Source organism: Berghia stephanieae, chromosome 2, assembly GCF_034508935.2.
Source record: "Berghia stephanieae isolate SIO BIC M18660-M18661 chromosome 2, UCSD_Bste_1.3, whole genome shotgun sequence".
NCBI lineage: Eukaryota > Metazoa > Mollusca > Gastropoda > Nudibranchia > Aeolidiidae > Berghia > Berghia stephanieae.
The window spans coordinates 125,213,924-125,240,064 of record NC_088361.1 but is presented as its reverse complement, the minus strand read 5'-3'; the positions used below and the strand labels follow the sequence as shown (position 1 = coordinate 125,240,064).

The 26,141-nt window shown below is 35.5% G+C and overlaps 1 protein-coding gene and 1 long non-coding RNA gene across 2 annotated transcripts in view; one reads left to right on the top strand and one right to left on the bottom strand.

The window, feature by feature from the left end:
* LOC144966527 (uncharacterized) overlaps positions 1-9,529 on the bottom strand; it is a 35,033-nt gene extending 25,504 nt beyond the window's left edge. The window contains exons 1-2 of the long non-coding RNA XR_013644231.1: positions 9,272-9,529; positions 3,163-3,254 (exon numbers count right to left, since the gene is read on the bottom strand). This is a non-coding gene — a long non-coding RNA (uncharacterized LOC144966527). The remainder of the gene's footprint in view (positions 1-3,162; positions 3,255-9,271) is intronic.
* Positions 1-17,924, top strand: part of LOC144966526 (QRFP-like peptide receptor) — a 69,776-nt gene extending 51,852 nt beyond the window's left edge. Inside the window, exons 3-4 of the mRNA XM_078903158.1 lie at positions 4,322-4,941; positions 15,767-17,924. Of these exons, the coding sequence (XP_078759284.1) occupies positions 4,322-4,941; positions 15,767-16,113 (967 nt within the window). The 3' untranslated portion in view covers positions 16,114-17,924. The remainder of the gene's footprint in view (positions 1-4,321; positions 4,942-15,766) is intronic.
* The last annotated feature ends 8,217 nt before the right edge of the window (positions 17,925-26,141 follow it).

The following is a 26,141-nucleotide window of genomic DNA, read 5'->3' as shown; positions in this document are numbered from 1 at the left end:
ACTGAATATCTCGAAACTAACAGTATTTTTTGTGATGAACAGCACGGATTTAGGAAGCACCACTCATGTCAAACTCAACTTCTATCATAAACACATGATCTGTCAGCTGCTATTGATAAAGGTGGTCAAATTGATCTAGTACTACTGGACTTTACCAAGGCCTTCGACAAGGTTCCTCATCATCGGTTAATCCAGAAATTGTATGACGTTGGTATCAGAAACAAAACCTTACAATGGATTGCAATTTTTCTGGACAATCGCACCCAACAAGTTCTTGTCGACGGCGAGACTTCCACTATCGGGATGGTGACATCGGGCGTACCTCAGGGCTCAGTCCTTGGGCCCGTCCTATTTTTAGTGTAAATAAATGATCTTCCACGAGGTATAAGGTCAAAAGTGCGCCTCTTTGCTGACGACGCAGCTTTATATAATCAGATAAGAACAACAGACGACTGCAGAACACTAAATGACGATCTAGCTAAATTACAAGAATGGGAAACAATAAATCAAATGGAATTTAACGTATCAAAGTGCAATGTTCTAACCATCACAAATAAGAAAGCACCTATTACATTTGAATACCAACTTCATGGTCAAAACCTGGAACATGTTAAGACAGCAAAATACCTTGGCATTGAGTTTGCTAAAAATCTCAAATGGAATGACCACCTATGTCACCTGGCTTCAAAGGCAAATCAAACAAGCGCTTATATCACCCGCAGTTTAAAAAGATGCCCAATCACAACTCAAACCCTTGCTTTTAAAACTATTGTTAGACCAATTTTGGAGTATGGAAGCTCAATTTGGGACCCATATACAAAGAAAAAACATCGACACCTTAGAAAACATCCAAAGAAAAACAGCAAGACGCATCACAGACACATTCGATCCTTTCTCAAGTGCGTCTGAAATATCACAACGGATTGGCCTTGAACCTCTGGAAAAGAAAAGAAAGATAGATAAACTTAAATTGTTCCACAAGATCTACTACAAAAATTCGTGCCTCAAACTTCCAAACGACATCAAAGATATCGGCACAAGAAATACGAGGGGACAAACAGCAAGAGTAACCATCCCAACATCAAAAATAGACGCCCACATGTATTCGTTTTTCCCTTCCACTGCCCGACTATGGAATAGCCTCCCAGCTGAAGTGGCTGAAAACGGTTCCCAACATGCCTTCACGCGATTGCTAGAGTTCAAAACGTGACTTTTTAATCTATGTGTGTTTTTTTTTGTTTTTGTTTTTTTTTTTTTGTTTTTAAATTAGTATTATGTGCAGAGTTTTTAGCAAGTTTAAAATGTAAAACCCTACAAACTGCGGAGTGATCCTCGACAATATTGGAGGTTTCCACAAGACGAAGAAGAAGAAGAAGAAAAAAATTGTAACATCGCCTAACAGGCGTCATGTCTCGTTCTATATGTTAAGTGTTGCTGTTGGCCGGGGACCCCTAGTAACGCGATTTGAGCACGTTTAGTGGATATTGCGCTATATAAATGATCTATAAATTCTTTATTTTTACCAACCATTTTCAGGATTTTTCAAAAAATGCCATCCATACCTCTCCAAAACAAAAGTCAATTTCTTTACACTCAAACTCAGAAACAATAATGACGTACTAGCTAAACTTTTTTTGTGCAGCAAAACAAACTTTTCATAGATAACAGCATTAAGTTATTATTAATCTTTACAAAGATTTTTCTTCAAATTTCGTGATGCAGGTACATGTGAAACCTGAGACAGAAAATTGTTTATTGAATCGTAACGAATATGACGAATTTCCTGTAGTTAAGGAGAGGGTTGAGTCATGTCAATGATTTACGTTATTTAACATGAACAATCGTTATATGTAAATAATATGCTTATTTGTGACTCAGCGTCTCAAAACGGTCAGGGTGAACTGAATTCTGAAAATTTGCTTTAAAAAGAGAAGGGCGATAATTATTTTTTAAGATGAAAACTTAAGTAGTTAAGAACTGACACATCCTTATCCTATACATTGCAGATTTATCCAAATAAAATTTCGTAATTTGAAACTTAAAGTTAATTTACAGCAACTGGTTCAGTGATAGATCAATAGTTTTATACACAAAGGACGCGAAATCAGTCCCAGGTAAAGGCAAGATTTTTTTCTGATTCACCTGTCCACTTAGCAGTGATTGGGTAGTTGGGTTTGTTAGATCTGGCGGAAAGTACTTTGCGGTAGACTGGCGACCTATCCAAATTGTAGCTAGCAATTGCTATTGTCCATTTCACGCTATAGAAACCGGAATAATCTCCGACCCCATGAGTTTGATGGCGGTAGACTGGCGACCTATCCAAATTGTAGCTAGCAATTGCTATTGTCCATTTCACGCTATAGAAACCGGAATAATCTCTGACCCCATGAGTTTGATGGCGTTGAGCCAGTCGAGTTGAGACCCAGTCGATACAATACGGCTATGGTGTCTTGTGGTATGACACTCGCTTTCGGATCGGAAGATTCTGAGTTCGAGTCTTGGAAAAGGCTCTTTACTCACATTTTCTCACCGTACTCCGGTGTAAAATGCGTTCCTGGTCATTTAATGCGTTGACTCTGCCCTCCCCCCCTCCCCCAAATTGAAATATCGCCTAAAAGGCGTCATGTAATGTACTACATGTTAAATGTTGCTGATGGCTAAGGAACCCTTGTAAAGCGCTTTGAGCACGTTGAGTGGGTATTACGCTATATAAAGGTCGTTTAAAAAATAATACAATATTGAATTGGGATGCTCGGTCGCATTTTAACGAGATGCCTAATAATATGCAAAACCCCAGCCAGTGGCTTTCAGCCATGACAGCTACACTCATCCATCCCTCTTTACCCAATCAAACCTTACAAATGGTACCCACTGATTCAGAACGGTATTACACGGGGGGGGGGGGGGAATAGAAATTAAATATAAGATAAAATAAAAAACAAGATACTTTGGTTATGTTTTTTTTTTAATGTTTGATTAAAGAGACTGTATATGGTCTCTCAAATTGATGACAACTAAATTGTTACAGAGTAATTTTGAGTGTATTTTTGGAACCCGATTTACCCCGACATAAAACCGTTTTGAGGCGATGGTTCACAAATAGGTAAAGACAAATCAAGTAACCTAATTCTAAATCGATTTGTAGGGAGTATCGATACTCACCCTCAAGCGATTCATGACAGCTGTCAGAGAGCACCGAAGACTTGATCGATTAAGATGTAATCTCTTGGGGGCAGATTTGGAATTCGTAAAGTCTGGACAATTAATAGACATTTTTTTTCAGATGAGCTACTTTTGGGAACACGACATGGCACAATTTACCTCAAATTTTATAAATATAGATAGAGCGTTTGGCGCCCTGCATACTGATATATTCTTAAGAGTATTGGGTATGTTCATTTCTTTCCAGGAATATTATAATTTGATATATACTTTCATTTGGTAAGCCAGAGACAATGAAACGTAACTACCGTGTAAACATAAGAATTTTGTTGACTTTATTGTGATCAACTCAAAGAAATGTTGAGAAATTGAAACTAAACTGGTCTATAAAGTGTAACTTTACAAGACGCTGATATGAGATAATATAGGAAATGAATACTAAGCTCAGTCTTGTTCTGGCAAGAGGATATTAAATGCACTTTGTGTTTTCTTTAAATGGTCCCTCAGCGTCATTAGGGCCATGGAGCCTGAGTTTTTCCCGGTTTTTATAACGTAAAAATGACAATAGCAAATGGTTGCTGCCCTTTGGATAGGACCCTAGTCTATCGCAAAATAGCTATTTCCGCCAGAAAAAAAAAATTCTCGACTTCACCCGGGATCGACCTCGGTTCCTTTGCATGTGAAGCGAGTGCTCTATCAAGTAAATTATCGGAACCCCCGATTTCTATAAAGCTGATGTCAAATATAATAATATGTCGATACAGCCGCTTCTACAGGATTAGCCTAACGTCTCTATCACTCGCTGTGGTTCATGGTCGGAAAACATTATCCATGTTTATGGGCAAGAAAATATGCAAATTTTGTATGTTCTTAATATTTATCAATTTTTAGTCTGGTATTTTACTGCGAAAAAAAAACCACGCATTTAAAGAAAACCCGAAAATTTTAATATTTCTCACTTTGTGTTCAATCTCCTCAAAAAACATTAAATCAACTAAAGTTTATATTTTTGACTATAACTAAAATTTTGAACATCAAAGCCACTCGCCATAATGCGGTTTAAAGGTATATTTAAAAATTACTAAATTATTTCTTCCTTACCAATGGATTCAAGATTAAAATCAGTTTTACTAAAGAACCCATTTTTTTTATTCCACAGATATCTTGCCATTTGCTTCAAGCCTCAATGCAGATTAATGCGACGAGGTGCTTGTCTTATCCTAGGCGGAATTTGGGTTTTTTCCTTCACCCTCGTAACTCCATGGCTCGTGTACTATAAACACTTTCCAGGCAACAATTATAGTCATGTGGAAGTATGCAGCCCTAAATTTCCAACATTTCAAATCCACAAACTTTATTATCTATTTGCAATCTTACTTGGAACGTACATTTTACCTCTACTCGTCGTATTCATGTGCTACATTCTCATCGCCAGGAGGGTATGGCAAAGAAGAGCTCCAGGCGTCACTATTGGTTGCAATATCATCAGACGATGCAGAATAAAAGTCATCAAGATGCTGGTAACAGTCGTGTCAGTCTTCGCCTTATCCTGGTTGCCCTTGCATATATTATACATCCTAATCCTATTCATATCCCCCAGGGACCAACAAGTCAACACCCAAATTACGAATATAGGCGTGCCTTTTGCTCAGTGGCTGGAGTTGAGTAACTCTGGAATAAACGCCATCCTATACTGCATTTTCTCTGAGAACTTTCGACGTGGTTTCCTGGATTTGTTCAGGTGTGTTTTACGACGACGTCGTTGCAATTACAAAAGAGGTAATATTGTCTGCAGTGGTATTTTTACGGCTAATCAATCATGCCTATTATCTAACAAGTTTTAATTACTTCTGTTTTATAGCAAATTACATCCTTTCTTTAAAATATATAGCCTTGTGGAGAACATCGTGCTTATTTGAGTCAATAAAAAAAAATTATACGGCGCACAACTCTACTTAATTTTTTGAAAATTAGAAATGAATTTTTTACAGATAGATAATCAGATAACTTGATTTCCTTTTATAATTTAAAGTCAGTTTGAAAGTTCATTGAGTCAAACAGATATCATAACATATTTACCGATATACACTAACACTATCAAAAACAATAAATTTCGACACTGTAAAAAGTTGTCAGTTTGGAGTTTTTACTCAAATCATTGCATTCGAAATAATGTATTCACTTAATTACTTTAAGGATTTCAGATCTACACTAAGTTTTCAACAGTTTTCATCAATTCATGACATCAAGTTGTTGTTGTTTTTCAAAAACTTCCTGTCCCATCATTGTTTATGTCTATTTACCTTATCTACGCCATTAACACTACACATCTCCCATTCTTCCTTAGTGTCTTACTCGTCGTGTTTTGTTGATAAAGGGGAAATCAGAAACGTCCACAGTATGTCTTCGTCTATTAAATTGAGGCTTACAATTCAACACTTATCGTTATTTTTTCCTTCGGGCTTCAAGCAGCAACATTGTCATTAATCAACCAGCAGCGCCAACGGAGGTGCATAAAAACGGTGCGTTTTTTGTACACCTCCAGTGGAGGTGCATAAAAAAGGTGCGTTTTTGTACACCTCCAACGGAGGTGCATAAAAACGGCACCGAACATGATCACCATAGTACTGTACTGTACGGTAAGTTCTCGGTCCCAGGATCGTCTTTCAACTCTACTCACGTCTGCTACTTCAGGTTTATTTTCGCAGTTGATTTTCTTGCCACAACCTGTTTTCACACACGGACAACTGTATGTTGCTGTGCCACGGGTCAGAGGCTATACCGGCTTACACTCCGTGTTGGGCCACACAGAAAAATCAACAGAGAATGTACCAAGTTACACAGACAACGTTGTTTACCAATCTTTCCTCATTAAATGATGGTGGGTACAATATCGAATGAAAATAGTGCTTTCCCCGCGAAATTGCGGGCTTTTTATAAAAGACAGAAAAAAGAAAATGATGTATCCACAAGCTTATTCAAATTATTATTATTAACATAATTCACGTTTCCGATTCAGTATCATCATCATCATCATCATCATCATCATCATCATCATCATCATCATCATCATCATCATCATCATCATCATCATCATCATCATCATCGTTATTACTATTATTATTATCATTATTATTATTATTATTATTATTATTATTATTATTATATTATTATTATTATCATCATCATCATTATTATTATTATTATTATTATCACCATCATCATCATCATTATTATTATTATTATTACTATTATTATTATTGTTATTATTATTATTATTATTATTAATATTATTATTATTATTATTAATATTATTATTATTATTATTATTATTATTATTATTATTATTATTATTATTATTGTTGTTGTTGTTGTTGTTGTTGTTGTTGTTGTTATCATTATTATTATTATTATTAATATTACTTGTGCAGAACCCTCAATATTTGCGATGAAATAAAGGCTTTTACGAAGAGACACTCACCTATTTTACTTATTATTCTACTGTATTGTGAAAATTTACATAGATCGAGACGAATCTTTTGAGCCTTCAGCGATCCAAATTGGTCCAATAATAAAGTTTTTAGGTGCGCGTAAACAAATTTGTGAGTAGGGCGGTCAGATAGCGATTCCCGATGTCAAATTACGGATCATAATACCTAGCGATCGTAGACACCGATTCTATGTTCTCTCACGAGTGAGAGGAGGCAGGCACGCTGTTTATATGCATGCAGGGGGGGGGGGGGTAATAATGTCAGAAAATATAAAGATTAGTTTATAATTAATGAAATAATGCTAATGAAATAGACAAATAAAATACATTTAGATAAATATTTTTAAAAGTAAAATAATATAGTTTTAAATGCTAAATCATCGTGCTTTTTATAGTTCAAGCTTACAAAATATTTTTTTTTAGAAATGAAGAGAGGCAACTCTTTATGTGATGGTGACATCAGTGACTGGCTTAGTTTACAGAATGGAAAACTCGCAGTATTTGCGGAAAATGAAAGGCATTCATCTATTTTAATTATCATACTACCGTATTAAAGAAATTAACATAGATCGAGACAAATTTTTTGAGTTAGCAACAGCGACCGGTCCGGTGGGGCCGGCACAATGACGATTCCCAAGGCCAAAGGTCAAATTAAGGACCAAACATGTTGACCTAGCTGATTTTCTAGATAATCATTTGAGTTTGAGTCAACGGGTGATAGAATTAACCTTATTTTAAGAATGGGTGGAAATTGTTTATTTTTTTGTGAAATAAGTATCAATTTATCTATAATATCAGTCCAATTTTATGATTAGGAATAAGTTAAAGCTGCAAAAATATGCCATGAAAAAAATACTATACTATTCTAAATTTTCGAGTAAAAAATAAAACCCTAAAATATTTACGTAAGTTTCAAAAGTGTACGCACTGTTGATAGAATTACCGAGATTCATATTGTGGGTCTATGTGGTCTAGTAGTATGACACAGATTTAATAAAAAGTATTCTGAATCATTCTAAGTGCGGATAATCTAGAACTAGATCTGTCTTAAATTATACGTTTATTGCAAATTCTTTGAATGAAACTCCAGAAAATTCAATGTGACAGAGTAAAAGGAGAATAAGTTAATTATAATACTTTTTTAAAGAAAAAAGTGTGGACGAAAACACGTTTCGAACGAAAACTTGTAATGTGTTTTGCTTTAGGAAAATAAATATTGATTTGAATGTGTCGCGCTATGTGGTCTTGTGGTATGACACTCGCTTTCGGATCGGAAGGTCATGGGTTTGATCTCGCTCGGCGCATAGCTGAGTCCTTGGAAAAGACTCTTTACTCACATTCTCTCACCGTGTAAAATGAGTACCTGACCGTAAACAGCATTGTCTCTGTCCGAAAAAAAAATGTAATATCGCCTATCAGGCGTCTTAAATGTTAAATAATGATGCTGTTGGCCAGTGATCCCTTGCAAAATGCTTTGAGCGCGTTTAGTGGATATTGCACTATTTAAAAGCTCAATTATAAGAATATAGTAAAAAAGGCATCCGTGTTAACATGTTGCCAGTAATATCAACAAGAGGTCAAAGAGGAACTAGCTGTTTAATTTTAAGCCTCAAATCCCCTTCAAATAAGCTTTGAGACGAGTGGTGAATTTTGAAAAAATTGCTTATTGTTCGAGCTGAATCGAAATCCTGTACTTTAAAAATGCAGAGATTGGATGACAGTTGTTTTGAAAGGAAGAAAAATAGACACGCGAAAACACCAGTAAAAAACCCGCAATTTCGCGGGGAAAGAACTATTTTCATTCGATATTGTACCCACCATCATTTAATGAGGGCAGATTGGTAAACAACGTTGTCTGTGTAACTTGGTACATCCTCTGTTGATTTTTCTGTGTGGCCCAACATGAAGTGTAAGCCACTATAGCCTCTGACCCGTACACAGCAACATATAGTGTCCGTGTATGAAAACAGGTTGTGGTAAGAAAATCAACTGCGAAAATAAACCTGAAGTAGCAGAGTTGAAAGACTATCCTGGAGAGGCTTTTCGAAAGCTCCTACAAAGGGAAATAACTCAAATAATATTCCCTCAACTTACCCCAAGAAAAAAAAACATAGTACCTTTAACTAACCCTAATAGTAATAGGAAAAACAAACACCCTAGCACCTTTGCTAAGACTTATGGCTATCCCTAATAAAATTAATCCTCCGATCTCGAGCTAACTCTAATAGAAACCCCCCCCCCCCCCCCTCGGACTGCTTTGCACTACTTTTCAATACTTCACTAATCAAAATGGCGGCCGAGAATAAAAACAATAGTCAAATTAGGAAATTTTAAACTTTCACAAATCTATCAAGGTTTGTTCTAGAGTTTTCAAAATGCTTCTATATGATGAGAAATTGAATAAATAAACGCCTGACAAAAGATCAACGGTGAAAATACAAATTGAAAGAATACTGTTGATGTAGGAGCTTTCGGAATGTCTCCCCGATCCTGGGATCGAAAACTTACCTTACAGTACAGTAGTACAGTACTCTGGTGATCATGTTTTGATTGTTGATTGGTAAAATTGAGAGTTTGTCCATGATTCAAAACTAAGTAATATACACTGATCTAACTTACATGAAAGAAAATGGGTGTCTTGACCACTTTAATCTTGAGGTCAAATGATTATCTGAAGCAGACGTGAACAGTATCATGTATTCCATCATAATAATATGTCTATTGTTGGTTTGTTAGGGTCAGAAGCTAGTCAGATACAATGGGTACGATCTATATTACATTTCCATGTGCTCGAGGGCATTTGTCACATTGCAAAGTGTCCTCAAAATGACCCACATATTGAAAAGTGTTCGCATTTTAAGAATAACCAACGTTACATTTGGTCATTTTGCTCAGCATGATCCATGTGTATGTTTACAACGTTCATAAACAAAGAAGCGTGTTTAGATACATTGAGAAAACTCAAATCGTTGTACACAGCAAAAATTCATGTGATTGATGAATAGGTTGGACGAAAACATGAACATAGATCGCTCTCATTGACAGTTTGCCGATAACGCTTAACTAAATAATTCCCAGGGCAATAATTATCACATCGATGGCATACAAACTACAGTAATATTAGCAGTAATATTAGTTGATGTTGTTAATCGGTGAACTTATCTAAAATTTCTGTAACTCCAAATACCTTAATGTGATCAAGTGAATAATATCATTATGAATGCCACGATTTACTGAAAAAAGCCAATTGGACAGCTCCACACTCAGGAATTTCTGTATTGATGTTTATACTGGACAGATAGAGTTGAGGGTGAGACCATAAGTTAAACCTGTGTATTATCCACCCGAAACCATCACATTGAAAGCATCAAAGGGGCAATAATAATACTTGATGTCATAAATAGATGAAAACTGTTAAAAACTTAGTGTAGATCTGAAGTCCTTAAAGTAATTAAGTGAATACAAATATATAATAATGTGAAATTGAATGTAAGCTTCAATTTAATTACAAAAATTTTATGATATCTGTTTGACTCAACGAACTTTCAAACTGACTTTAAATTATAAAAGGAAATCAAGTTATCTGTTTTTCTATCTTAAAAAATACATTTCTAATTTTCAAATCTTTCAGTAGAGTTGTGCACCGTATACTTTTTTTATTGACTCAAATAAGCACAATGTTCTCCACGAGGCTATATTTTTTAAAGAAAGGATATATATTTATAATACGTAATTTCTGCGAGTGTGAAATCGTGTTATGGATAGTTCGAACATATCAAATTTATTTTCTTACACTTTCCAGATTTATTAAAAAGTATTCTGAATCATTCTAAGTGCTGATAATATAGAACTAGATCTGTCTTAAATTATACGTTTGTTGCAAATTCTTTGAATGAAACTCCAGAAAATTCAATGTGACAGAGTAAAAGGAGAATAAGTTAATTATATTACTTTTTTAAAGAAAAAAGTGTGGACGAAAACACGTTTCGAACGAAAACTTGTAATGTGTTTTGCTTTAGGAAAACAAATATTGATTTGAATGTGTCGCACAATGTGGTCTTGTGGTATGACACTCGCTTTCGGATCGGAAGGTCATGGGTTTGATCTCGCTCGGCGCATAGCTGAGTCCTTGGAAAAGACTCTCTACTCACATTGTCTCACCGTACACGGATGTAAAGTGAGTACATGACCGTAAACAGTGGGTCTTTATCCGAAAAAATTGTAATATCGCCTAAATGGCGTCATGTCTCTTTCTACATGTTAAGTGTTGTTGTTAGCTAGGGACCCTATGTAAAGCGCTTTGAGCACGTTTAGTGGACATTGCGCTATATAAAAGCTGAAGTTTAACAGCTCAAGTATAAGATTAAATATCTCAATACTCTAACAAATCTTTGTTGATATGAACCAGCTGAAATTGATAGTAATCTATTTTAGAGCAAAATTCTACTATTAGGACAAACTAGTTGAAAGTCAGAAGATTAATAATTTTGGACTGGAGGTTTGGTAAGATATCGATCTCACGTACTTTCCATGGGGTTCTTGGGAAGTTCAGTGAAAAAAAAGGTTGCTTTTGCTTATATTTTAGGAGGAAAATTATATCTTTTTTTTAATAAATAGAAAGCGCTTTGTTAACCCGCTTTCAGCAGGTTAAGTTGATATTTGCTATATAAAAGCTTAAGTTTTTTGGGGGGTTTTGTTGTTGTTGTTTTTTTTTAAAAAGAAATACATATGGAAAGCTTAATAATTTGTGATTAGTCTTTTTATAACGATCTTTTTTCCATAGTGAACCTGATGTTTAAAAGGCATTGTTAGCGGTTCTTATAACTATTGAGTTACAACGAATAGCTTCATTACTCATTACAGAGAGTGAGTTTCGATTTTTTTGTTCCCCAAATCTTAAATTTTCTAAATCTCATCATTTTGAATTTAATTAATGTTTCATTTAATTTAATCAATTTCATTAATTTTACAAATCCAGTTAATTCCAAAATAATACCAGAGAGACACTGTTGGCCACATATGCTAACAGATTACTTCGTATTATGATTTGTCCAGGGGGTTCCGATAGCTTAGTTGGTTGAGCACTCGCTTCACACGCAAAGGGACCAAGATCGATTCCGGGTGCATTCGAGCTTTTTTTCTCTGATCCCTCTGTCAACCCAGCAGTGAATTGGCATCTGAATCTGTTAGATTTGGCGGAAAGTATTTTGCGATGGACTAGCGTCCTATCCAGAGGATAGTAAGCAATTGCTATTGTCCGTTTCACGCTATAGAAACCAAGATAATCTCCCGCTCTAAGGGGTCAATGGCTGTGAAGAACTATTAGTTACTATTAGTCTGCTTTACATCCTGTTTCCTAACGCTGACTTGTGAATTTCTTGGACAAAGATCTTGTCTGACTTTTAAATCCGACACAAAGGTTGCCTAATTCAATTATGAATTGTTTTGGAACGTGAGATATATATATATATAATCAGATTTTAGACAATGGAAAGGTGTTTGATATTGTTCTTATTTGCTTTGGTTAAATTATTTTTTAAAGAAATTACATCCTGAGCTCTTTTATATTATATTACGTTATGTATGAAATCTGTTGTATAGTGGATCACACTGTTTGCATAAACAAAAATACAACGTATGCCTGTCAAGACACTACTTTTTAACTCTCTTTCCTCCCTCTCTCTCTCTCTCTCTCTCTCTCTCTCTCTCTCTCTCTCTCTCTCTCTCTCTCTATCTTATCTCTCTCTCTCTCTTTCTCTCTCTCTCTCTCTCTTTCTCTCTCTCTCCCTCTCTCTCTCTCTCTCTCTATCTATCTATCTATCTATCTATCTATCTCTCTCTCTCTCTCTCCCTCTTCCTTTCGACTATCGATTCTGATAAACAGGAAAACGAAATAAGGAGATCATAAAGTTAATCATATGATAAATTTGACGTTAATACCTGAAGCACAACGTCGCCTCATCACCCTAAATTTTCCTGTTACCATTTTGAATTCTTAATTGTCTTTTAAAATAAATAACAAATAATATATAAGAAAGGACACACACACACACACACACACACATATATATATATATATATATATATATATATATATATATATATAATATATATATATATATATATATATATATATGTGTGTGTGTCTGTGTTATAGTCAATGCTTGACATCTTTTATATCCTAACATGTCTAATACTAGACAAAATCGAGAGTCATATAGTATTAAACTGTTAGTGGGAGGATTTTATAATCAAGGAAATAACCTTTTGCAAAACTGGAAGCAGATTATATGCCAATTATTATTCATTAAATTAATAGCGTAACGTCTGACCTAATAGTATTAAGTTAGTCAGACAACAACAATATCACAGTTGATTAATTATATTTGTCTTGACCATAATTGACTGTCATAAGGTTCATAGTGATCTGTCTGAACCCGATTATATCAGATCACATTAAGAATGTACCTTAAGATCAAGGTCGTCCAAATTGGTTTCATCCTATTATTAAACCTCGTTATATTGCATTACGTAAATAATGTTGTGATTGGGGACGATGCGATTAGCGACTTATGAATAAATTGGAGATATATTTCCTGTTTACGTCTGTCGAGTCTCCCCCCCCCCCCCTTCCCGCTCTCTCTCTCTCTCTCTCTTTCTCTCTCTCTCTCTCTCTCTCTCTCTCTCTCTCTCTCTCTCTCTCTCTCTCTCTCTCTCTCTCTCTCTCTCTCTCTCTCTTTCGTTCCTTTCTATGTCTTTCGTTCTTTTTTTTTTGTTTCTTTCATGTTTCCCCCCTCTCTCTCTCTCTCTCTCTCTCTCTCTCTCTCTCTCTCTCTCTCTCTCTCTCTCTCTTTCTCTCTCTCTCTCTCTCATTCAAAAAGTACGCGTCTACAAACATGAGGATCTACAAGGAAGGAGGACTGCTATCTTGGACAAGTATAATGTTCTTGTGTAGTGTTGTCCTGTTAGATATGGTATGGAGTTAATATTTTGAATACATATAAAGAAAGGTCGTAATCTCTAGTTGTATGGACGGAAATGATTTCATGGAACATGAGCAATTTCGTTTTGCTCGTTCAAGTCATTTTCAAAAAAATGTAAACAGATTCCTTTAAATACTGCTAATTAATGCGTATAACTCAGAAAAAGAATCAAAGTGAAAGTTGATGCTGTCTCGTGGAATGACACTCGCTTTCGGATTCGACCCTCGCTCGGCGCATAGTTGAGTCCTTGGTAAAGGCTTTTTACTCACATTCTCTCACCGTACTCAGGTGTATAATGTCGTTGTCTCCGTCGGAAAAAAATTAATATCGCCTAATACGCGTCATGTCTAGTTCTATATGTTTCGTGTTGTTGTTGGTCAGAGACTCTTTGTAAAGGGCTTTGAGCACGTTTAGTGGATTTGCGCTATATAAAAGCTCAAATGTCTATGCATTGAGAGAGGTGACCAGCAGAAAAGAACAGGATAGAACGTCTATCAAGACCAAATTGAAAATAATGATTTGGATTATAGTCGCCAGAGAAATACCTAGTTTGCATGAAGTCATTGACGTGATACACGAGAAAATTGAAACAGTACCTCGGTCCATAATGAGATTGCATGGTAAATGCTTCTGATAATTAGTTCCCTTGAGATAAACAAGATAGATTGACAGTAAGACTTTTATCTCTAGCGAAAATTCCCGAATGACCGCAAGGTCTTTAACTGAACAATCTATCCCAGATATTCGGTTTCACTCCATCAGATAGATTTCAGTGTTTTTATAAATAGAATAGTGACAGCGACGTAAATGATCGTTATTATGGTTCTCTTTGTAACACTGTATAAATCGGATTTATAATGGGGACAACAATGATTAAATAAAAATTAAGACTCGCCGCTATTGGAACGAGTATAGCAGTTTTGATGGTCGCAATAGAAAAGATGTTGGTAAATTAGTTATGATATGGATTTTAATTCACTTACATACGATTATTCACCGATATCAGTAATTATATTGACCCTATCTCCGAGGCGTCAAAAGACTGAAAAATTGAAAAATCACATTAAAACATCACCTCATCCTCATTTACCAATACAAAATGGTAAAATTGAATGAAATATAACACGGCAAAATATTTGTTCGGTCAGATTAATATCAATATATATTTTGACCTGTATTCAAATAGGAACAAAGAAGAAACGGGGTTTCATAATTGTTATTAGAATTCGAAAAGTTATTATGAAGTAAACGCTTTAAACCTTAATATAAACCGTAATTTTCCGTCCTACATGTTAAATGTGCTGATGACCAGGGACCCCGTGTAAAGCACTTTGAACACGTTTAGTGGATATATAAAAATCTCAATTTAAAAAAAGAAAATCAATTACTAGAGCGGTGCGCTATCAAAAACAACTTAATCCCGAGGTCAAATTTCAATATAATATTCTAAAAAAATTGAAGAGTGTCCCTCAATTTTGAATCCGTTTATCCACACAGTACTTTACTAGAGTCCTATTCAAAGGGTAGCAAGCAACTAATACTGTCGAAACTCCTGATCCATGGTCCTATTGGCTCTGAAGGACTACTTCTTTATCAATGAAAAAAGGGTCCCGCTAGATCAATTGGTGAAGTCGAGACTTTTTTTTCTGACCCGTCTGTCCCAGCAATGATTGAATAACTGGGTCTATTTGATCTGACGGAACATTCTTTACGATAGACGGGTGTCCTGTTATTATCAGGGTAGCACTTGCTATCGTCCGTTCCGCACTATATAAACCGAGATAAACTCCGGCTCCATGGGCGAAATAGTTATGTGGGACTACTTTATCTTCTTATCTATGAAATAAATCTTTATCAAAAACAACTGGCATTGCGAAATCTTGAAATTACTCTAGATCTATAGATAGATCGAAATTGACGTCATTCCGGCCTTTGTTATTGTTTTTTTTGCCATCCGCGTTAATGAGTAATTCTCACTAAACTGTATTAATTAGACTATACACGTTCAAGGATACACATAGTTTTGTGTGGCGGTCCTTTATACTTCCGGATGGCATATGTGAGCTTCTTAGCCAAGAAGTCTCTACATATCTTATGTATCCAATTTGAATATGTTTTTTTTAATCATCAGGAACTTACATGATTCCTCCAAGACGTGTTCGTCGTTCAATGTCCGAGGAATCCACCATGATGGGTAGCTGTGTCGTCCAACGGTCACAAGCCTCTTCCAAATTTAAGGACACGCGAACGTTCCTACAAATGTGTGCTCTTGAAAAACGACATTTGTGGAGAAATGGATTCCACAGCAACAACGATATGTCAACATCAGTAAGCACGGACAGCAAAACTGGCAATTCTATTGTTCAAAAGTCACCACGGATCACTGGACTCTCCTGTTCGTCGAGTTTAAACAATGGATTCATTTTTGCTGAGATAAATAAGCGTAATAGTAACGATACAGGAGTGCGTGTGTGTTGATTGTTTCATAAAATTTAACATTTGTATGGACCTAGGTATACATTATATTATTAGCAGGTCTGAATCCGAAGGCAAGTATTATGAGCTTGATTTATAATGGACTATATTTTGTTTTGTTATAGAGCATTTTCATTACAAAATTGAGTCCACAATTAACTGGGTTATCAGACCTGCATATAAGTATACATTGGCATGGATCATATTGAACGCTGCTGTTGGCGTAATAATACACCTTTAATCTACATAATAGTCTGGCTAGAAAGGAAAGTAACAGTTTTTGCTTTAAGCGAATATACGTTTGACAATAGAAAGGCCCGCTTTCCAAGGAGGGCATTACGCGTGGACACTTTTGCCTTGGTCTTTCTCACGTGTTCTCTGAAGGACAGAGTTCGATCAAGCGTCACTCCGAGGTACACTGGGTGGTAGTTGTGCTCTAATGTCTGGCCATTCCACTTGATGTTAAGTTTTTTGTGGGCTTGGTGGTTATTGAGGTGAAATGCACACACTTGTGTTTTCCCTGGGTTGGCGTTCAGCGAGTTTTTAGTGTAGTACTTTGTAAGGGTGTCTAGGGCATTTGTCAGTCTGCTCTCGATTGGTTGGAAGGACACATCCTGTGTTGCGAGGCATAGGTCATCAGCATATATGAATCGGCGGATATTTGGGAACTCAGGCATTTGTATATATGTTGAAAAGTGTTGGAGCCTCCTTGGAAAGCTGGCAAACATGAACTGGGGAACTGACCCTAAAACTCTAAGGACCACAGCATTGGCCCTCAGCTACTCAACTGCGGAGTACTGCTCAGCTGTATGGGCCCGATCATGCCATGCCTCCAAGCTAGACCCCGAGCTCAACAACGCCTGCCGGATCATAACGGGCCAGCTGAGAGCAACACCATTACCACTGGTCTACCGTGCAGCAGGAATAGCCCCACCACACATCCGGAGGGAAACTCATGCCCAAATACAAAAATACAAACAGGAAATGGACCAGAGACACCCCCTTCATGACCACAATTGCCCCAAAAGCAGGCTCAAATCAAGAAAAAGCTTCCTCACAGTAGAGAGCCTTCACCCAGACCACTCAGCATTCTTCCGCCTGGACAAATGGATAGAATGGGACAAGACAGCAAACGATGCCCTCCAGCCCCCAACAGAAAAGCTCCCAGCAGGCACAGACCTCAAGAGAAAAGAATGGGTGGCGTTGAACAGAGCTAGAGCAAAGGTGGGAAACACCGCCACCAACCTCTTTAAATTAAAAATCTCACCGGGCACTGAATGCCCATGCGGTCACCCCAGACAGACCATGGACCACATCCTGTCCGAATGCTCGCTGGGACCTCACTGCACCAATGCTAAACTGAGGGAATGCAACCAGACTGCCCGGGACTGGCTGACTCACTGGCGCGACAAGATATGATGATGATGAATAGAAAGGCCCGATTAGAGATCCAAACTAATGAATTTCATGTTGAGAATGACATTGCAGGCCAGTGAACCAGAAATCTTTGCTGTCGTGTTGAATGCAACATTTGTTATATAATATTACTTATGGATCAAAGCTAATTATTCTGGGTTTTCCGTGTTTGTTGATGATTTTGTGGCTTTCATCATCATCATCACCATCATCATCATCATTATCATCATCATCATCATCATCATCATCATCATGATCATCATCATCATCATCATCATCATCATCATCATCATCGTCATTATCATTATTTTCTTCTACATTTTTTTTTGTTTTTCTTCTTCAGCCCTTAAGTTGACAATACGCTTCAAAGGTCGTATCGTCACTTCCCTCGTAATGACGCATGGTAACTGAGTAACTGGCTCTAAACTCTAAACTATCGGAGCAATGTCTGGGGAAATTAGCGGACTGCCCACACTGTCAGGAAACGCCAGAGACAATGTAGTCTACTGTCTCTGGCGTTTCCTGACAGTGTGGGTAGTCCGCTAATTTCTCCAGACTCCATGGATGCCTGATTGCAGCAGTCCTGCTTCGGCCTGTCAGTAGTCGATTTATTACTGCATTAATTATTGGGCAATATGAATTAAGGGTTTTTTATTAATGATGTTTTATGAGTAATTGTTTCTTATTATTGATACTTTATATTTGTTCTTGCATTTTATAGTCAGTTTGTCTTTGCAATCATGACCATGTTTAAATCTATAATATTGAACAATAATAGTAACTTGATAAAAATGGTGCACTTACAATTAAACTATTGTATTCACCTTTGACCCATATATAGAAATAATGAGAATATATTGTAAATAAATAGTGGCCTTGCATTTTGTGATATTGTGAAGTATTTTGTGAGAAGAATAACACAGCATTATATATTAGGTAAATTTATCTCGGTTTGTCTGAGATATAATTTAGAATGTTCCAAAGTTCTAAATCATGTAAATTTATTGCATTGTAATAGCTTTGTTTGAGGCTTTGGTTTGAAAATAATAATCTAAAGAAGAACTGATTTGATAAGATTATACATTGCAATACTAACTTACACTTTCTCATAATAGCCATGAGTATTGGCCATGACTAAAATAGATTACAAAAAAAATATCTTACAGTGTAGTACAACTACACAGAGAACTTGACTTTATACACATTCAAAATTCTCCATCCATTTTGACAATCTCAATCATGTATAATCTGTTTGAGCTACATTATTGGAGACAGGCGGCCTCATAACTTCATTGGCCGTCCATAACCTATAATTTATAGCAGTCACATAGCAAACATTTGATGCACATCAATAGCAATCTATCTCGATCTTTAGGTCGACGGATTGCAGATTTTGACGTGCTAAAAGTTGAGATTTACTCAACTTATATTACTGAACAATCGTCTGGGTTCTTTACGTCCAAAATAGCGTTTCCATTATTATATTTAACAGGCAACATAATACTTTTTTCGAAAGTTCTGTAAAATGCTTGACAAAATGATTTTTCTCTCGTTAATATGACGAATAATGTATACTACGTTTAAAACGTCTTGATCTTTGCCTCGTTAAAATCTTCCAAATGGTTGTTATTTTGTTATTATCATGAGAATCATTATCATCATCATCATCATCATCATCATCATCATCATCATCATCATCATCATCATCATCATTATCATCATCATCATCATCATCATCATCATGAATAAGAAACAGCAAAAATAATAATAACATGATAATCATCATCAGCTTCATCAACAATATGACCACCATAATTTAATGTTCTTCATTTCCTGTCAAAATGTCAGTTTATTCTTTAACACAATGGCGTCTTGTGATTAAAATCCTGACATTAAACTTAATGATGGCTTCTTATCATCTTTTATTTGAAAAATCAGAAGCAATGACATTGTGGAACATTAATAATTTAAATAAACTCCCCCCCCCAAAAAAAAAAAATAAGCAAAGGAATATAAAATTATCAATTAGAACTACTAAAAAGTAATTTAATATAGATCACTTTTCATTTGTGTAATTCCCGAATTGGAAATCTTATCGACAAGACATTATGAAATGTTCATGATTGTATTTCTAATATTTAAAATGAACAAAAATTATGAAATATAATAATTTCAAATTGAAAAAGAAAAATGTTTAAAACATAATATCAATATTTAGATTTAAAAATTTGGTTCACGCATGTTAGAAATGGGAAATGTTTATCTATCGCACAAAAACGATATTAACAATAATAGTAGTAGTAATAATAATAATAATAATAATAATAATAATAATAATAATAATAATAATAATAATAATAATAATAATAATAATAATAATAATAATGATAATAATTAATAATAATAATAATAATAATAATAATAATAATAATAATAATAATAATAATAATAATAATAATAATAATAATGATAATAATAATAATAATAATAATAATCGTCGTCGTCGTCGTAGTAGTAGTAGTAGTAGTAGTAGTAGTAGTAGTAGTAGTAGTAGTAGTAGTAGTAGTAGTAGTAGTAGTAGTAGTAGTAGTAGTGTAATAGTAATAATAATAATAATAATAATAATAATAATAATAATAATAATAATAATAATAATAATAATAATAATAATAATAATATAATGAATTAATGTAGTGTCTAGTTACAAATACGAATTGCCCACTGGCGCTTTACATAAAAAAGTAGAACTTTTATATAGCGCTATATCCACTAAATGTGCACAAAGTGTCCCTGACCAACAGCAACACGTAACATATAGAACAAGACATGACGCCTGTTAGGCGATATTACAAATTTTCCGATAGAGACAACGCTGTTGTTGACGGCCATGTACTCATTTTACACATGAATACGATGAGAGAATGTGTGGAAAGAACCTTTTTCAAGGACTTAACTATGCGCCGATCGAGGCTCGAACCATGACCTTCCGATCCGAAAGCGGGTGTCACACTACTAGACCACATAGCCGTAAATAAATACTCAAAATAGTCTAGAGGCGGCGTGTCAGTTGTTATCAAAATGAACAGCAAGGACGACAAGCAAATAATAGAAATGTAGATGAAAGATTTATACTTGATACTTGAGCATATATATAGCGCAAAAGCTCATTACAAGGAATCTCGAGTCAACAGCAACACATATTACGAGACGTGACGTCTGTTAGGAAATATTACAACATTTTTCCAACTGAGAAAAAGTTGTTAAAAATTTAATTATTCTACACCCGAGGACAATGAGACTTTTCCCAAAGACTCAACTTTGCGCAGAATTCGAACTCAAGACCTTCCGATCTGAAGGCGAGTATCATACCATAAGACCATAATATAACCGCACACAAACATCAGTTAGCCATAATAATATATTAGTCACAAAAAACGAAAATGTGCATCGTTTAACTCTTCATAAAAGTCCACTAAGGTGAAAACAACTCACAGCAATGATAGATAGAATGAAGTTGACGTCACTCGGGTCTTTGTTATTGCTCTTTTGCCATCTCCGTTTATGAGCAGTTCTCACTAAACTGTATTAACCTGACTATAAAAGTTTAAGGTTACACAGAGTTTTGTGTGTTGGCCCACTATACTTCCGGATGGCAATGTTGTGAACTTCTTAGCCAAGCGCAAACGATATATATAGATAGTATGCGCTTGGCTAAGAAGCTCATAACATTGCCATCCGGAAGTGTAACGGACAAACACACAAAACTGTGTATATACATGAACGTTTATAGGCGGGTTAATACAGCTTAGTGAGCATTACTCAAAAACGGGATGGCAAAAAACAATAACAAAGACCTGAGTGACGTCAACTAAGAACTATCTTAGTGGCCGTCAACAGTTGGCTGATGCATTGGTGGAAGAGTGGAACATCATCTTCCAGAAGCAAAGACAGCACTTGATATCATCCATGCTCCGACGATCCCAAGCTGTAATGAATGCCAACGGTGGACATACCCGCTATTGATACAAAACATCGTTTTATGGTCATTGACTGTTTTCACGTTCATGTGGAAACGCGTAAATCATAACAGATGTAACAAAATAAATCACCAATCGTTTACCGATAAGACAAAGTCTCTAAGTGGACAGTTTCATTTATCTATAATATGTGGAAGCAACGAATTTTCACACTTCAGTTTGAGGCACTGTTTCTTTTTTTTACCAGTATAATACAGTAAATTATAAAATCGATAAAACCAATGATTAGAATACATCTTAGTATTAACAACAACGGGCCAAATTCCAGTATTGATTGCAAGACAGAAATGTAGAAATGGCCTATATTTGGATATTATCATACAATTACAGACGGAGAACACACAACAGCCTGGAAATGTAAGACGCGAGTGTAAATAATAAACATAAACTGACAAAAGCACTCTTTTTACAAACCAGGCTTTCCTTCCATCAGACATCTGAGCTAGCGTGCTCGCGTATGTGTGTGTGCGTGTGTATGTATGTGCATATATATATATATATATATATATATATATATATATATACATATATATATATACGAGGGTGGCTCGAAACGTAATGGGGCAAATATTCTACTGGGGTCACTTCTTTTTCATGTGACGTCATATTTGGCGTAATTGAACCTAAGCAAATTTTAATTCTGTCAAATTTTGACAAAGTTTTGGCAGTTCAAAAAGGCTGCCTCCAAGAATGTCCGTCTCCGTCAGCAACAGGAAGTTGTCATTGAATTTCTTGTTTTCGAAGAGGAAACGTCGAGTAATTTTTTAACGGCTTGGGAAAGTTTAGAAAATTCAGGCATTTTGTAGAGTCGGTGTTTTAGGTGGGTTGAACGTGAATCTCGTCATTTAGAAGAAAATGAGATGCAATCCAACACCTAACCTTAAACACCCTAAATCATATCTTTATCTGACAAATGTTGTTATGGTCGCCGTCCAAACAGTGTCAACTCAATGAATCAAATAAAGACAGAAGCATTGATCAGATCTGACAGAAGAACTTCTCTTGGTGAGATAGGTATAAATAGACATTGAAGCGACTGAAAATAAGAATTCGTCGAGTTAGCCAAGATTTGGAGATGGAACAAGTACTATTTCTTCATGAAACTGTCCTTCCACACACATATTATGTTAGGAAAATGGCAGTAATCGATGGACAACGCTGTCCCACCCTCCGTATTCACAAGACTTGACACTTTTAGGCTCCCATCTTTTTGGTCCACTGAAGGAGGCAATGAGGGAACATCGCTTTGAAGATGATGACGATGGCCAAGACAGTAGTGAAAAAATGACTGAAAGTTCAGTCAACTGTTTTTCGAGGTCGGAAACATGACATTACAAAAAGATAGATTGTGACTCTTGAGAGTTGCAGAGACTATGTTGAGAAGTAGCATTCTACTCGGCTAAATTCAATCTTCAATGTGAGGTTTGATCCACGGTATTGTTGATTCAATTAGTTTTAAAGTAATAAGTAGAGTCCCATTACTTTTTAACTCATCCTCGTATATATATATATATATATATATATATATATATATATATATATATATATATATATATATATATATAGCGTCGTGCCCCAAAGTAACGTGACACTTTTGAGATATTTTGCTATCGTTCATATTTATTCAAAAGCCCACTGAATTATATATTAATCGAGCTTTTATGGGGCTACATAAAACGATGTCTCAAAAAGAGATGACTGGCAAATATTTTTTATGAATTATTTTAATTTAATTTCTTATATAAGTATATAATAATATAATCGGTGTTTGTACAGTTTAGATATTCTTTATCAGGAACATGATCATATCTTTCATGTTTAACTTTAAACTTATTCACAGTTGGACAAAAATAAAAGATTTATGGCTTTATTTTTATTATCCATTCAGTAGGTTTAATGAGTATTATAAGTGTGTTTTGAAGTTCGCAGATGCCTTCTTATGCTCTTTTGAAACTATTGCCCTAGTATTTGGCATAGGAAATAGCAGTTGTCAATATTTTTTTAACTCTAGAAAGCCGAAAGGGGAACAAAAGTAAAGAAGCTACAGATGACTGTCTCTGAGATTTCCTAAACCAACCATTTGCTGTTGATAAGATCAAATATTGTGGATTCCTTTTTTAATCTTTTCTCTTGACTGCGATGGTTTGACACTGATGAAACTAGGCGGATTCAATCTTGACGAAACACGTGTTAAAATACTACACATGTCATGGCTGATAAAAGAACATCAAACAAGCCGTACAGTTAATCAACTGAACAAATAATATGTTAGGGCCTAAAATGGAAATATGTTGGACAAAAATATTCTGTGATTATCTAAGAAAAGACTACTTTCACGGGTCGTCTGGTCGCCGAGGAAAAAATGTTAAAGATGAAAATGAATTTCAAGAAAAGTTTTGTTAATATACCATTTTATAGGAAAACACGTTTTGTTTTTCAAACCACAGACTAATATTTTATTTTTCCTATCAACAATGCTCGATTCATCTTTAATAACTTCAAGATTAAAGGCATCGTAAGCCGCTCTGAAGACATTCAGATTTTTAAAACGAATTTTTGAAAGCTTAACTTACAATCGAATTAGATATTATTGGCCATGATACCCTGACAAATTTATTGTTTCAAATAACTTAAATACAATAATATAAATATTTGAATCTAAAAGAAGAAAGATGAACGTTACGTTTTCTCGTTGGTTTTCGTCCACCTTAATATTTTAAATGATATTTTTTGACATTTTTAAGTACCTGTCAGATGTCTCCCATACTGTTCGAAGTCTCCTTGATTCGTGTCCCTGACTTGTCCCAAGTGAGGCTATGTGATCTTGTGGTATGACACTCGCTTTAAGATCGAAAGGTCCTGGGTTCGAGCCTTGCTTGGCGCATCGTTTAGTCCTTGGAAAAGGCTCTTTACTCACATTCTCTCAAAGTACTCCGGTGTAAAATGAGTCAGTGGCCGTTAACAGCGTTGTGTCTGTCTGAAAAAAAATTATGATATCGCTAAACAGCCGTCAGGTCTCGTTCCCTACATTAAGTAATGGTGTTTGCCAGGGACGTATTGCAAAGCGCTTTGAATACGTTTGATGGATATTGCACTATATAAAACTCAATTTTAATTTCAATTTTAAGTCTTTGACTGTAATTTCGATTCAAAGTCAAGTAATCTGATCAAACAATCAAACTATTTTTTATAAATAATATAACTCTTCAAAGTTCATGTTTCAATGTCCTCGGTGTGTAAAAATGCGGAAATAGTTGATCAAAAATTAATGGGAGCGATCTATATTAACTTTCCACGTGATCGAGGTCATTGGTCACATTGCAAAGTGTGCTCAAAGTGACCCACATAGTGAAAAGTGCTCACGGCTTTCGAAATATCTAACATCACGGTTGGTCATTTTGTTCTGTTTGACACATGTGTATGTTTACAACTTTCATAAACAAAGCAGCGTGTTTACATTTTTAAAGAAATATCCAATCGTTGTACAGCAACAAATCATGTGATTGATGACTTGGTTGGACGAAAACCTGAATAAAGATCGCTCCCATTGGGAGATTTCCAAAATTACAAGTTGATTATTGTCATGCCTCCCACTTTTCTCCTAAAGATAGTATGCGCTTGGCTAAGAAGCTCACAACATTGCTATCCGGAAGTATAATGGACCAACACACAAAAATATGTGTAACCATGAACTTTTATAGTCTGGTTAATACAGTTTAGTGAGAATTACTCATAAACGCGGATGACAAAAAACAATAACAAAGACCCGAGTATTTCTCACTAAACTGTATTATTCAGACTATAAAACTCCATGGAAACACATAGTTTTATGTGTTGGTCCGTTATACTTGTTTTGAGCTTCATAGCCAAGCGGATACTATCTATAGATAGTATGCAGATGACGTCACTCAGGCCTTTGTTATTGTTTTTGCCATCCGCGTTTGTGAGTTGTTCTCACTAAACTGTATTAACCAGACTATAAAAGTTCATGGTTACACAGAATTTGTGTGTTGGTCCGTTATACTTCCGGATGGCAATGTTGTGAACTCATTGGCCAAGCGCATTCTATCTATAGATAGTATGCGCTTGGCTAAGACGCTCATAACATTGCCATCCGGAAGTATAACGGACCAACACACAAAACTGTGTGTCTCCATGAACGTTTATAGTCAGGTTAATACAGTTCAGTGAGCATTACTCATAAACGCGGATGGCAAAAAAACAATAACAAAGACCAGAGTGATGTTTTCTTCGTTCTATCTATAGATAGAATGAAGAAGATGTCACTCTAGTCGTTGTTATCGTTTTTTTGCCATCCGCGTTTATGAGTAGTTCTCACTAAACTGTATTAATCAAATCATACACATTCAAAGTTACACACAGTTTAATGTGTTGGTCCGTTATACTTCCGGATAGCAATGTTATGAGCTTCTTATATAGATAGAATGAAGTTGACGTCACTCAGGTCTTTGTAAAAGATAGTTCGAAGTTGACGTCACTCAGGTATTTGGTTTTTTTTTGTTTTGTTTTTGCCATCCGCGTTTATGAGTAATTCTCACTAAATTGTATTAACCGGAC